The sequence below is a fragment of the Dermochelys coriacea genome, chromosome 3, assembly GCF_009764565.3.
Source record: "Dermochelys coriacea isolate rDerCor1 chromosome 3, rDerCor1.pri.v4, whole genome shotgun sequence".
Taxonomy (NCBI): Eukaryota; Metazoa; Chordata; order Testudines; family Dermochelyidae; genus Dermochelys; species Dermochelys coriacea.
Genome location: NC_050070.1, coordinates 185,422,250 through 185,435,347, shown reverse-complemented (window position 1 = coordinate 185,435,347; position 13,098 = coordinate 185,422,250). Strand labels below are relative to the sequence as shown.

Sequence of the window (13,098 nt, the reverse complement as noted above, 5' to 3'; positions counted from 1 at the left end):
TATGCTCAAATAAATGTTAGTCTCTAAGGTGCCACAAGTACTCCTTTTCTTTTTGTATTTTTAATTTTTTCTTTGCAACTACTAGGTGTAAGAAACTTTTTTTTCTAAAGGAAAGCTTCAATTCTGAAGCACAATTCTGTGATAATGGGTGTATTCCACCACCAATTCCACAACAGAAGAACCAGCATCCTACATATGACTTACAAGGAGAAGTTGAGGGAACTGGGGTTATTTAGTCTACAGAAGAGAAAAGTGAGGGGAGACTTGATAGCAGCTTTCAACTACCTGAAGGGGGGTTCCAAAGAGGATGGAGCTAGGCTCGTCTCAGTGGTGCCAGATGACAGAACAAGAAGCAATGGTATCAAGTTGCAGTGGGGGAGGATATCAGGAAACACTATTTCACTAGGAGGGTGGTGAAGCACTGGAATGGGTTACCTAGGGAGGTAGTGGAATCTCCATCCTTAGAGGTTTTTAAGGCCCGGCTTGACAAAGCCCTGGCTGGGGTGATTTAGTGGGTGTTGGTCCTGCCTTGAGCAGTGGGTTGGACGTGATGACCTCCTGAGGTCTCTTCCAACCCTAATATTGTATGATTCTATGACATTACTCAGGACCTGGCATATTCTGTTGCAAAGATGCAACATTAAATCAGATTGATTGTTTTCATGTGATATTTTACTACACTCCGAAATCTTTCAGGTAATTTCATAAGGTACAGAATTAAGGTAAAAACCTTATTTTATTTTTTTAAGAGCCAATTGTGTAAGTGTGCACCTAAATATTTATAACATTTTGTTACAGCAGTGATTTTTCATTATTTTGATTCCTGAATCTAATCCATTTGTGTTGCCAACCTACTGTGAAGTGGTCTATGCTATGCTTTGTTCTGAATGTTTTTCACTTTTCAACTAAATTTATTTTTAAAACTAAGCTAAACAATTTTGGACTATGAAGAGAGTTGAAGGAAGAAATATTAGAGATTTTAAAAATATCTGGTCACAAATAAAAAAACATTTCTTAAACTACTGTGCAATGATATGAGTTATAGATGTACAGTAATATATAATAATCTCTCTTCAAAACAAAAATGTACATTACCATGCCATGGTCAAATGTGAAAACACCAACATCACGTCCATGATGAATGTGATTCCGTCTGATAATGGGGTTTCCATGGTTTTTAACCCAAATTCCCGCTAATGCATTATTGGAGATCTCATTGTCCTCATATATTCCCTGGCAAAAAGTAAGTAAAAACCAACAATCAACTACTAATAAGTAATAAATAGTTCTACAAAAGTTAGGGGAAAAATTAGAAATTAAAAGTACCTGTGCATGATCAGTAATATAAAGTCCAACATTTTCACAGTCGCTGATGTTACAGTGTTTGATAGTGGGACAAGCTCCCTGACCACTAACACATACTGCAGAGCCCACTGGAAGAAAAGTGTATAGTTATCAAAGATTCAAAGTATAGTGTATTTATAGATAGTTTGGCCCTACGTTTACAAGAAAACATACAGTATGCACTGGCATCTAAAATGGTTATTTTAAAAATGTAGCATTCATTTAATGCTTTTTATTAAAGCAATGAAAAATAGACAGGAAACTATTACCATCCCCATTTTGCAGATATGGAAGCTGACGCAGAGAGAGTTTAAACCGCATGTCAAAGGTTACACAAACAGCATGTCACTGGCAGAATGGGCAATATTTTGTATATTTATTTAAGTTAATAAAAAATAGTTCATCCAACTTTTCACACCCTCACTGAACAAAATGCAGAAGAAAAACACAAGATGCAACAAAACTCTCTACACTATCTCAAGACTGCTAACTATTCCCCCACTTTAGTCTATTTACACCCCAGTAATCTATCATCTTCATGAGCCTGGGGCAATCAAATATTTTGTATCATGCCAAGATCATCAACAGAGTATGGCAATGTCTAACTAATGGGGAGGAAGAGCAGGCTCCAGAATAAGGGGTCCCCCTCCAAAGACACCCTTCCACTAATCTTCAATAGGGCCAAGATCTCATCCATGATGTCTGGTAAGCAGACATCAATAACAACTGTTATGCACTCCCAACATAAAATATCACTATCCAAACAGACGAGAAAAGGAGTACTTGTGGCACCTTAGAGACTAACAAATTTATTAGAGCATAAGCTTTCGTGAGCTACAGCTCACTTCATCGGATGCATTTTCTAAATGATCTTCAGGAATAGCTTTTCATAAAATGCATGGTAATAATTTCAATCTCAAAGCGACTAAAGCTTAGATAAGATAGAGCAAGGTCTGCATCCAAAAGGACAGGTTCTAGCCAAATATAATTGAGAGGGAAAAATGTTCATGACTAAGTTTTGTGTTGCATATGGACAGAAAAAAATTCTGTTCGCTACAATTATCCTATTTCAGTAAGAGTGTTTAAAATTAATTAAACAGTGAAGAGGACACTAACCTGTACAGGTACTTCGAATGATACAGTGATCTATTATTGGGCTGCAGTTCACAGTAATCTCTAAGCAGTGATGTGCATTGTGGTGCTGAGCAGATTTGTCATCAGGATTGAACTAAGAGAATAAAATGTAATTTTTGATATTTTTTTAAAAAAGCATAATTTTGGAAATTATTAGAAGTTCTACTCAGGTTGCTTACCCTGATTGTCATATACCCAACGTACGCATCTTCAGAACCCTCCATAAAAACGAAGGTGGAATCTCTAGTGTTTTCTATTATGACTTTATCTGCTACTTTTCCAGGTGCTGTAAACCAGAAGTTATTATAAAAGCTTACTCTTTTCCTATGAAAACTGAAAACAAACATTTCAAGTTCTACAAGTGAAAAAACAAATGCAGATTCTCAGACATATTTACATTAGGAGTGCTTTACCATATAGGAATATTGGTATACTAAAAGTGCTCCTAATGTGGACAAAGCAATACCAGCAAAGCTGTGCTTTCTACTGGCACAGTGAAACTCACTCCCCATGAGCAAAACAAGATATTCTAGAAACAGTGCAGTTTTGCCAGTATAGTTGTTTACCACCTTCTGCCAGTACAGCTGTGTCAGTCATGGGTGCAAAGAGGATCCGTGACCTAGCTACACCAGCAGAATTCTGTAGCATAGACATGGCCTTAGTTTTGATGCAGTTATATTGGCATAAAAGTGCCTTTGCTTGTATAGCTATGTTGTTCAGGGAAGCACTTTTTACTGGTGTAAACGCCACACCTAATACTAGTATTAAATATATACCAGCAAACCTTTTCTAGTGCAGACTTGGCCCAGGTGTTCTGACTTCCAATTCCCTATTCTAGCTATTAGGAAATTGTTCCCCATTAAAACAAACCAGAAATAGGTAATTCAATATAGTGCATAGGAAAATAAAACTGATTACAAAATACCATTTAAGTTTTCTAATAAAAAATTAGAGAGACAACTGTAACATATTTGGGCTCAAACTTGTACTATTCTAAAACAGTTACGACCTGGTGCTGTATATGGTCTGGATTCTAAATCTTTTTATTAAGACTAAATACCTAAATTCAGTACACCGTCACATAGTAGATCCTTGCTAATACATGCATGTTCTTTACAACTTTCACAAAACCAAAAAAGTGGTATCTCCTAATTTGTCAACATACATACAGAGTGCTGTAGGAAAGTCTATTTTTTATACTTAATGTACTAAAAGTTTATTACAGTTTAAAACTGAACTACAGTTCAGAATAAATAAATGTTAAGCTTTTCAAAATAAGTGTTAATGTTTTAAAATTGCTAATCTACAAGATGCAATAACTTGAAATATGAATAGCAAGATTCTTCAGCATTCTTTATACTGAGTCTAGACAAGTGTTTTGCATGCTACTGCTGAAGAGCCAGCAGAGGGAGCACAAGTTTAAAAAAAATATTTTTATAGCTGTGTTGACCTCAGTGATGTTGGTGCTTAAAAACAGTAGTAAACAAGAGAGCCAATTTACTGTCACCACAAACTGGAACTGAAATAACTAAACCAGTTATAATTCACACTTTTAGTTATTTTGGTACAAGTCTGTATGGAACACTCTTAGCTCAGAAATAAGGGCTTGTCTACAGTGTTTATATTGTTATAACTATATCAGTTTAGAAACCTTTATGCAAATAAACTATACTGCAAGCACTTTATAGCAGTAAAACTGCATCCACTCAAGATGGTTGTACCACTAACTATATCAATCCAATATACTTAAAGCAGTACAAAAATATGTTTAGACTAACCCTAAGAATGACCACTCAGATTTGTATCAAAACAATTAGCTTGAGGGAATATTAAAAACAACTGAAAAAAGAAATTAAGCACTTTAGTATTCTTTGTAGTTCTACAATACAATGGCATTGCTAAGTAAACAGGAGAGAGCTACTTCTTAATCTCTTCCCCTGAATCATGCCCATACAGCTGTGCTTGGTACAGCTATAGGAGAAGGAATCCTCCCAGTGTTCATGGAGAAGCAAGGACCACTATCCTTGAACCACGATCACAGTAGTGGTATTCCAGCTGTAGTAGTTCCTGCTGCTGTGCTCCCCTAAATAGAGTTGGTGAATCCACACAGCAGATGATCAACCCATGCCAACTGCAAACCTTGCTGTATACACAGAAGTGAGGAAGCTAGAGATCTCCCCTCAATTATATAATACCTGGGACCTTCCATGGGCAAGGACAAGATTTTGCCCTTAAACCAGATTTGATCTTTTTCTGTTGCCTGATAACATTATGTCCTGTTCTCTATCTATCAGGCAGAAAAGTCCCAATCAGAACGAAGCAATTTTCACATCCCACTCTGCAAACATGATTTCCATTTTGACTTCTCCAGAGCTGTGAATATATTAACATAGCCTGTCTCATTTCCCTAATGCTATCCTCTTACCCTAGCCAAATGACCTTAGGTTGAGGGTCTGTATTCATGTCATGGAAAAATATTTATGAATACACAATTCATACTTCCTATGTCACAAGCCCCAATGTTACAGGTATGTAGGTCAAACTAGCAAGTACCCTTATTCTGGGGAGGGGATCCAGAAACCTTACAGCTGGGATGAAGACAGAAAAGGAATGGAATTGTGGGCAGGAGACGAAGAAGCTAGAAAACCAATACCAGAACACTTGCTACTCAGAGAAAAAAGGCAGCCCAAGATTCAGGAAGCAGTGCTTCAGAAAAGCATGTGCCAGATGCAGGATCAGTATTTTAGTTCATCTACAGATGCTTCTCTCCTCTTTCCACCAAGGAGGTGATAGTAGCTTAACCTTTTAATTATGGGATATAGGAAAAGGCTAAAAAGGGAATGGGACTTCCTCAACCCTTTGGTTTTAACCAAGTACATCAAAGGAATACCAGAAGATTTCTTACCAAGCTTTAGCAAGAGGGACATTCAGGAGAGAAATTTCCTGGTAAAAGTGAAATGCTGAAACTACCTTAAAGGAGGGAAACAGATCAGATAGATAGTCCAACCCCCCTGCTCAAAGCAGGACCAACCCCAACTAAATAATCCCAACCAGGGCTTTGTCAAGCCGGGCCTTAAAACCCTCTAAGGATGGAGATTCCACCACCTCTCTAGGTAACCCATTCCTAGTGAAATAGTTTTTCCTAATATCCAACCTAGACCTCCCCCACTGCAACGTGAGACTATTGCTTCTTGTTCTGTCATCTGGCACCACTGAGAAGAGCTTAGCTCCATCCTCTTTGGAACCCCTCCTTCATGTACTTGAAGGTTGCTATCAAATCCCACCTCACTATTCTCTTCTACAGACTAAATAAGCCCAGTTCCCTCAGCCTCTCCTCATAAGTCATGTGCCCCAACACCCTCCAATTTATCCACATCCTTTTTCTAGTGGGGGGCCCCAAACTAGATGCAATACTCGAGATATGACCTCACCAGTGCTGAATAGAGGGGAATAATCGCTTCCCTCAATCTGCTGGCAATGCTCCTACTTATGCAACCCAATATGCCGTTAGCCTTCTTGGCAACAAGGGCATAATGCTGACTCATATCCAGCTTCTCATCCACTGTAATCCCCAGGTCCTTTTCTGCAGAACTGCCGCTTAGCCAGTCAGTCCCCAGGCTGTAGCAGTGCCTGAGATTCTTCCGTCCTAAGTGCAGGACTCTGCACTTGTCCTTGTTGAACCTCATCAGATTTCTTTCAGCCCAATCCTCCAATTTGTCTAGGTCACTCTGGACCCTATCCCTACCGTCCAGCATATCTACCTTTCCCCGCAGCTTAGTGTCATTCACAAACTTCCTAAGGGTGCAATTCATACCATCATCCAGATCATTAATGAAGATGTTGAACAAAACTGGCCTCAGGACCGACCCCTGGGGCACTCTGCTTGACACCAGCTGCCAACTAGACATCGAGCCATTGATCACTACCCGTTGAGCCCGACGATCTAGTCAGCTTTCTCTCCATCTTATAGTCCATTCATCCAATCCACACTTCTTTAACTTGCTGGCAAGAATACCGTGGGAGACCATATCAAAAGCTTTGCTAAAGTCAAATTATATCACATCCACCGAGCCAGTTATCTCATCATAGAAGGCAAGCGGATTGATCAGGCATGACAGGACTTGTGCAGGTCCATGGACTTGTGCATGTCCAGCTTTTCTAAATAGTCCTTCACCTGTTCTTCCACCACTGAGAGCTACTTACCTCCTCCCCATACTGTGCTGCCCAGTGCAGCAGTCTGGGAGCTGACCTCGTCCGTGAAGACCGAGGCGAAGAAAGCACTGAGGAGAGGCTGAAGAAACTGGGTTTATTTAATCTGCAAAAAAGAAGAGTGAGGGGGGATTTGATAGCAGCCTTCAACTATCTGAAGTGGGGATCCAAAGAGGATGGAGCTGGAGGCTGTTCTCAGTGGTGGCATATGACAGAACAAGGAGCAATGGTCTCAAGTTGCAGTGGGGGAGGTCTAGGTTGCATATTAGGAAAAACTATTTCACTAGGAGGGTGGTGAAGCACTGGAATGGGTTACCTAGAGAAGTGGTGGAATTTCCATCCTTAGAAGTTTTAAGGCCCGGTGGGGATGGACTAGATGACTTTCTGAGGTCTCTTCCAACCCTAATCTTCAATGATTCTATGACTTCAGCTTTTTCCACATCATCTGTCACTAGGCTGCCTTCCCCATTCAGCACACTTACCCTGACCTCCTTCTTGTTGCTAACATACCTGTAGAAACATTTTTTGTTACTCTACACATCCCTTGCTAGCTGCAACTCCAATTGTGCTTTGGCCTTCCTGATGACATCCCTACATACTCAAGCAATATTTTTATACTCCCTAGTCATCTGAACAAGTTTCCACTTCTTGTAAGCTTCCTTTTTGCATTTAAGATCACCAAAGATTTCACTGTTAAGCCAAGCTGGTCTCCTTCCATATTTGCTTTTCTTTCTGCACACTGGGATGGTTTGTTTCTGCGCCCTCAATAAGGCTTCTTTAAAATACAGCCAGCTCTCCTGGACTCCTTTCCCCCTCATATTAGCCTCCCAGGGGATCCTACCCATCAGTTCCCGGAGGGAGTCAAAGTCTGCTTTTCTGAAGTCCAGGGTCCGTATTCTGCTGCTCTCTCCTTTCTTCCTTTGGTCAAAATCCAGAACTCGTCCTCCTCATGGTCACTGCTGCCCAGGTTGCCACCCTCTTCTACTTCCCCTACCAATTCTTCCCCGTTTGTGAGCAGCAGCTCAAGAGGAGCACAGCAGCTCAAGAGAAGCACTGCTCTATCAGTTGCTCCAGCACTTGTACGAGGAAGTTGTCCCAAAAACTCTCAAAAAACTTCCTGGATTGTCTGTGCATTGCTGTATTGCTCTCCTAGAAGATGTCAGGGTGACTGAAGTCCCGCATGAGAATCAGGGCCTGTGATCTGGAAACTTCCGTCCGAAGAAAGCCTGGTCTGGTGGTCTATAGCAGAAGCCCACCATGACACCACCCTTGTTGCTCTCACCTCTAAACATAACCCAAAGACTCTCAACAGGCTTTTCTCCAGTTTCATACTGGAGCTCTGAGCAATCATACTGCTCTCTTATATACAGTGCAACTCCTCCACCTTTTCTCCCCTGCGTGTTCTTCCTGAACAGTTTATACCCATCCATGACAGTACTTCAGTCATGTGAGTTACCCCAGCAAGTCTCTATTATTCCAATCAGATCATAGTTCCTTGACTGTGCCAGGACTTCCAGTTCTTCCTGCTTGTTTCCCAGGTTTCTTGCGTTCGAGTACAGGCACCTTCTCCAGGATGAATCTATGATCTGGCAGAAGAGACGACTTTAGAAGGGGTCCCTAATGTGATGCACAAATTTTTTGGGCTTCTTCCATTATGGTCAACAGCTGATCACAAAAAAGCTGATGGAGTCTGCTCTACAGACACAGTGAAGCTCTTCACATAAACAGGTCCCATGAAAGAGGACTGAGCATCTCAGTTGCAGTGAAGAGCAGGCCATATTTCTGAAATGATTTTTTTTTGAAGTTTCTTTTGTTTTTTCTCTATTATAAACAAAACCAGCTACAGTAATAACTAACAAAGAGTGCACCTCTGTCAGAACCATCAGCTTTCTTTTTGAAGTGAGGCAAGAAGAAAACTGCACAGTCTATTTGTAGAAAGTAGAAAAAGCAGTGTGCCAAGAGTGTAAATTGCTTCATTCTGATCTGTTGCTTCTTGTCCGGTTGACAGAGGACAGGATATACCCCTGTTGTCTCTATTAGTGACACACTCTCTTGCCACAGAAGACACCTATATCTGGACTGATACAGAAAAGTCTTTATACATGCTACTTGTTATTCTAAGATTTATTTGTAATACAGCTGTTAAGAGACAAGAAAGGTTATACACTGAGATAAAGATTTCAAATTAAATACCTGCACCAATCATAGTGATTGGAGATTCGATATATATCCATTCATCAGTATATATACCAGAGTGAACAAAGATAAGTCCATCAAAATGAGCTTCCTGAACCCCACCGAGGGCATCCTCAATGGTGTCATAGTACTAAAAACAAACAAACAAAATACAAACATGAGTTTAGCAAAAAATAATGATGAGAAAGGTATACAAATATTCATATGAAGTGATTCAGAAACATACCAACATATTTTCTCTTCCTTTATATCTTGCAGGGTTACTGTAGAAGTGTTCAGCAAAGCCTGGCTTTACATGTGCTCCTTTGTACTGAAATAGAGAGAATATCTCAAGAGAAACCTATAACTAAACAAGCTTGTTATATATGTATGTATATATAAACATTTTAGAAAGTAAATCAGCAAAAGGATATAGTTGTAATAGTTTGATAAGTTCCGTAACATACTTTATATTTTGAAAATATGTTCACTATACATCTAGACTTCATAAGTTGCAATTTCCACCAAGTACGGATACAAAAATTTGCATCCCTTAGCTACATTTTAAAGTGTTAATTAGGACCAAGGAAGAAGTCGTAATGTTAATATTGATATCAACAAATAAGCAAGCAGTAAAAGATCCAGAATTTTTAAGATGAGAAAGGACCATCATGGCTATCTTATCTGACCTCCTGCATAGCACAGACCATAGAATTTGAAGTCATTCCTGCATCAAACTCGTAACTTCTGATTGAGCTGAAGTATATCTTTTACAAAACATTATATCTTGATTTAAAGACTTCAAGTGATGGAGAATCCATAGAATCCATAATTAATCTCCCTCTCTGTGAAAAATGTGTGCCTTATTTTAGGCCTGAATTTGTTGAGGTTCAGTTTCCAGCCACTGGATGTTATGACTTTGTTTGCTAGATTAAAGAGCCTTCTGATATCAGAAATATTTTTCCCCATGCAGGTATTTGCACATTGCGATCAAGTAACTTCTTACTAACCTTCCCTAGGATAAATGAAATATACTGAGCTTTAATCCCTCAATATACGGCACATTTTCACAGACCTCAGATTATTCTCATAACTCTTTTTCAAGCCCTTTCCGATTTCTCTACATCCTTTTTAAATTTCAGTAATGATCTGATCAGTCCTGTATACAATGGCAATATCACCTCCCCACTTTTACGTGGTATTCCTCTACTTATATGTCCAAGGATTGCATAAAAATAAAGGTATAAAAAACACATATGATCCTTTCTTTTAAAAAGCGCTTGATTGCATAAGGTGGAAGTCAGAAAAAGGGAGCAGAATTCTCATCTTATCAAAATTTGGCTAGACCATGGTAGCTTTTCCCACCTCCCATTTTCATTCTGTGGCCACCTACCACATTACCAAAGTGAGGTGGAGATTGTATGTTAACAAATCTTTCAACTTCCTTGCAGCTTTGCACCTGATTTTTCTGGGCTAACCATTAGCCCCATACTTATAGCCAAACCAAGTACCCTTATTCAACAAGCTTAGAACATGAATACTATTAAAAATATTAATAAACTAACTCAGTATCTTACTTTATTACTCCTTTACACACATTTTGGAAAGTGTGGTGCCCACCCATTATTATATTTTGGATTAGAATTCCCATCATTTGCCTTAAAAGATTATTTGCTGCTAAGCTCCTGGCACATAAGCTGTAATGTCCTCTCTCGTTCAAGACCAAGTGTTATTGTCAATGTATTCTGAGTTTACTAAGGAAAGTGCACCAAATATTAATGAGTCAGTTCCACTATGACAACAAGACTACATAGCCAAGGGCTATGACAAAGCTCCATAGAGTCAATGATGAACACGTTAAGAAGAACCTCAATTCACACCCAGAAACGTTGAGCTGGCAAGCTCACCAGAAGCTCCAGCACAAGAAGTCAAATTTCTGCGAAGAGTGGTCCAAGGTAAGTCACTTGGATACAGGCACCTTTTTCAGACAGGTACAATGATTTTTTAAATCATGGTTTATTATAATATTGCACCATAAAGCTGCAAACCTGCTACATCACCATCAAAGCTTGACAAGAATATGGTGTTTTAAAAGGTGACTTGCAAATGTAAAATTCCCTCAACATTTCAGTAACTTTGTCCGTATGTTGACTGCCCAGCATAATAAAGCTAAGAGGAGCAATACAAAAAAGGGACCCACCCCACCCCAAAACCCCACAACTTTTTTTCCCTTTCAGATTTTAAGAAAAACAACATGCAACTAGTCTCTCTCAGTCTGGCTGTTGAGGGAATCCTGCACATATTGGCTTAGTTACTGAAATCTGGTACTTCACCTTTGCAAATTGTCTTTAAATTACAACACAGAATCTTTGTGGGGATGTGAAAAAACAACATTCATACCAGCTGCTGAAAGCTTTCTTTCCAGGGATTTGGGTGTTCATATTCTTCTGGATTAATCTGATAGAATTTACCAGATTCTGGATGCATCATTGGACGTGTATATTCAAATACTTCCATATACAGTCGTTTCCTAAACAAAAGTGTCAGTCAATCAGAACAGAAAATTGAGAATGTATTTAAATGGTACAAAGTTGTAAGTCAGGGGTATCACAATTACAACAAACCTATTTAAAATCTTAAGGGAGGAATTTTCAAAAGCAGTCGTTGTTTACTCTACTCCCACTGAAGTCAATAAAACGACACAGACTTCAGAGTTTGGCCAATATTGAGTATTTTCAAAGATCTCAACCCGAAGTTTTAAAACCAAAAATACTTTAATGGTGCTCATAAAATTAATGAGTAAAAGTGGCTTTAAATTAAAACAATACTAGTTGAAGACTGAAGAGAAAAGACACTGCTGCATTTTGTAACATTCATTGGCTTACATTTAAAGGCTCAAGTCAGCAAAGGACTTAGGTACATGCTTAATATTAAGCACATTACATGCTTTTCTAAATACAGAGATTTAAGGATGTGGTTACATGCTTTGCTGAATCAGAGTTGAAATGTGTGCTAACGTGTGGACAGAAAGGTTATGCTGCTCTGTCCTTTCTTCAGATTTTGCTATTCTTCTTACTGATGTTCACCACCAGACCCCAAAAACAGCTGCCAAATATCCTGCATGAGTAAATGACGTGCTGCATTTAGTAGTGCAAAGAGAAAGTTACTCACCTTAGAATCATAGAATCATAGAATCATAGAATATCAGGGTTGGAAGGGACCCCAGAAGGTCATCTAGTCCAACCCCCTGCTCAAAGCAGGACCAAGTCCCAGTTAAATCATCCCAGCCAGGGCTTTGTCAAGCCTGACCTTAAAAACCTCTAAGGAAGGAGATTCTACCACCTCCCTAGGTAACGCATTCCAGTGTTTCACCACCCTCTTAGTGAAAAAGTTTTTCCTAATATCCAATCTAAACCTCCCCCATTGCAACTTGAGACCATTACTCCTCGTTCTGTCATCTGCTACCATTGAGAACAGTCTAGAGCCATCCTCTTTGAAACCCCCTTTCAGGTAGTTGAAAGCAGCTATCAAGTCCCCCCTCATTCTTCTCTTCTGCAGACTAAACAATCCCAGCTCCCTCAGCCTCTCCTCATAAGTCATGTGCTCTAGACCCCTAATCATTTTCGTTGCCCTTCGTTGTACTCTTTCCAAATTATCCACATCCTTCCTGTAGTGTGGGGCCCAAAACTGGACACAGTACTCCAGATGAGGCCTCACCAGTGTCGAATAGAGGGGAACGATCACGTCCCTCGATCTGCTCGCTATGCCCCTACTTATACATCCCAAAATGCCATTGGCCTTCTTGGCAACAAGGGCACACTGCTGACTCATATCCAGCTTCTCGTCCACTGTCACCCCTAGGTCCTTTTCCGCAGAACTGCTGCCGAGCCATTCGGTCCCTAGTCTGTAGCGGTGCATTGGATTCTTCCATCCTAAGTGCAGGACCCTGCACTTATCCTTATTGAACCTCATTAGATTTCTTTTGGCCCAATCCTCCAATTTGTCTAGGTCCTTCTGTATCCTATCCCTCCCCTCCAGCGTATCTACCACTCCTCCCAGTTTAGTATCATCCGCAAATTTGCTGAGAGTGCAATCCACACCATCCTCCAGATCATTTATGAAGATATTGAACAAAACGGGCCCCAGGACCGACCCCTGGGGCACTCCACTTGACACCGGCTGCCAACTAGACATGGAGCCATTGATCACTACCCGTTGAGCCCGACAATCTAGCCA

General features: G+C 39.9%; 1 protein-coding gene across 7 annotated transcripts in view; it reads right to left on the bottom strand.

Moving 5' to 3' along the window:
• The window catches only part of FBXO11 (F-box protein 11), a 201,929-nt gene that overhangs the window by 73,044 nt on the left and 115,787 nt on the right, over positions 1–13,098 (bottom strand). For 6 of the 7 annotated variants that reach the window (XM_038397389.2, XM_038397387.2, XM_043512300.1 and 3 more), the window contains exons 5-11: positions 11,263–11,392; positions 9,110–9,193; positions 8,881–9,013; positions 2,658–2,764; positions 2,461–2,572; positions 1,327–1,433; positions 1,096–1,233 (exon numbers count right to left, since the gene is read on the bottom strand). In XM_038397389.2, coding sequence (XP_038253317.1) covers positions 1,096–1,233; positions 1,327–1,433; positions 2,461–2,572; positions 2,658–2,764; positions 8,881–9,013; positions 9,110–9,193; positions 11,263–11,392 — 811 coding nt within the window. The remainder of the gene's footprint in view (positions 1–1,095; positions 1,234–1,326; positions 1,434–2,460; positions 2,573–2,657; positions 2,765–8,880; positions 9,014–9,109; positions 9,194–11,262; positions 11,393–13,098) is intronic. The other variant, XM_043512302.1, reaches the window with a different exon arrangement.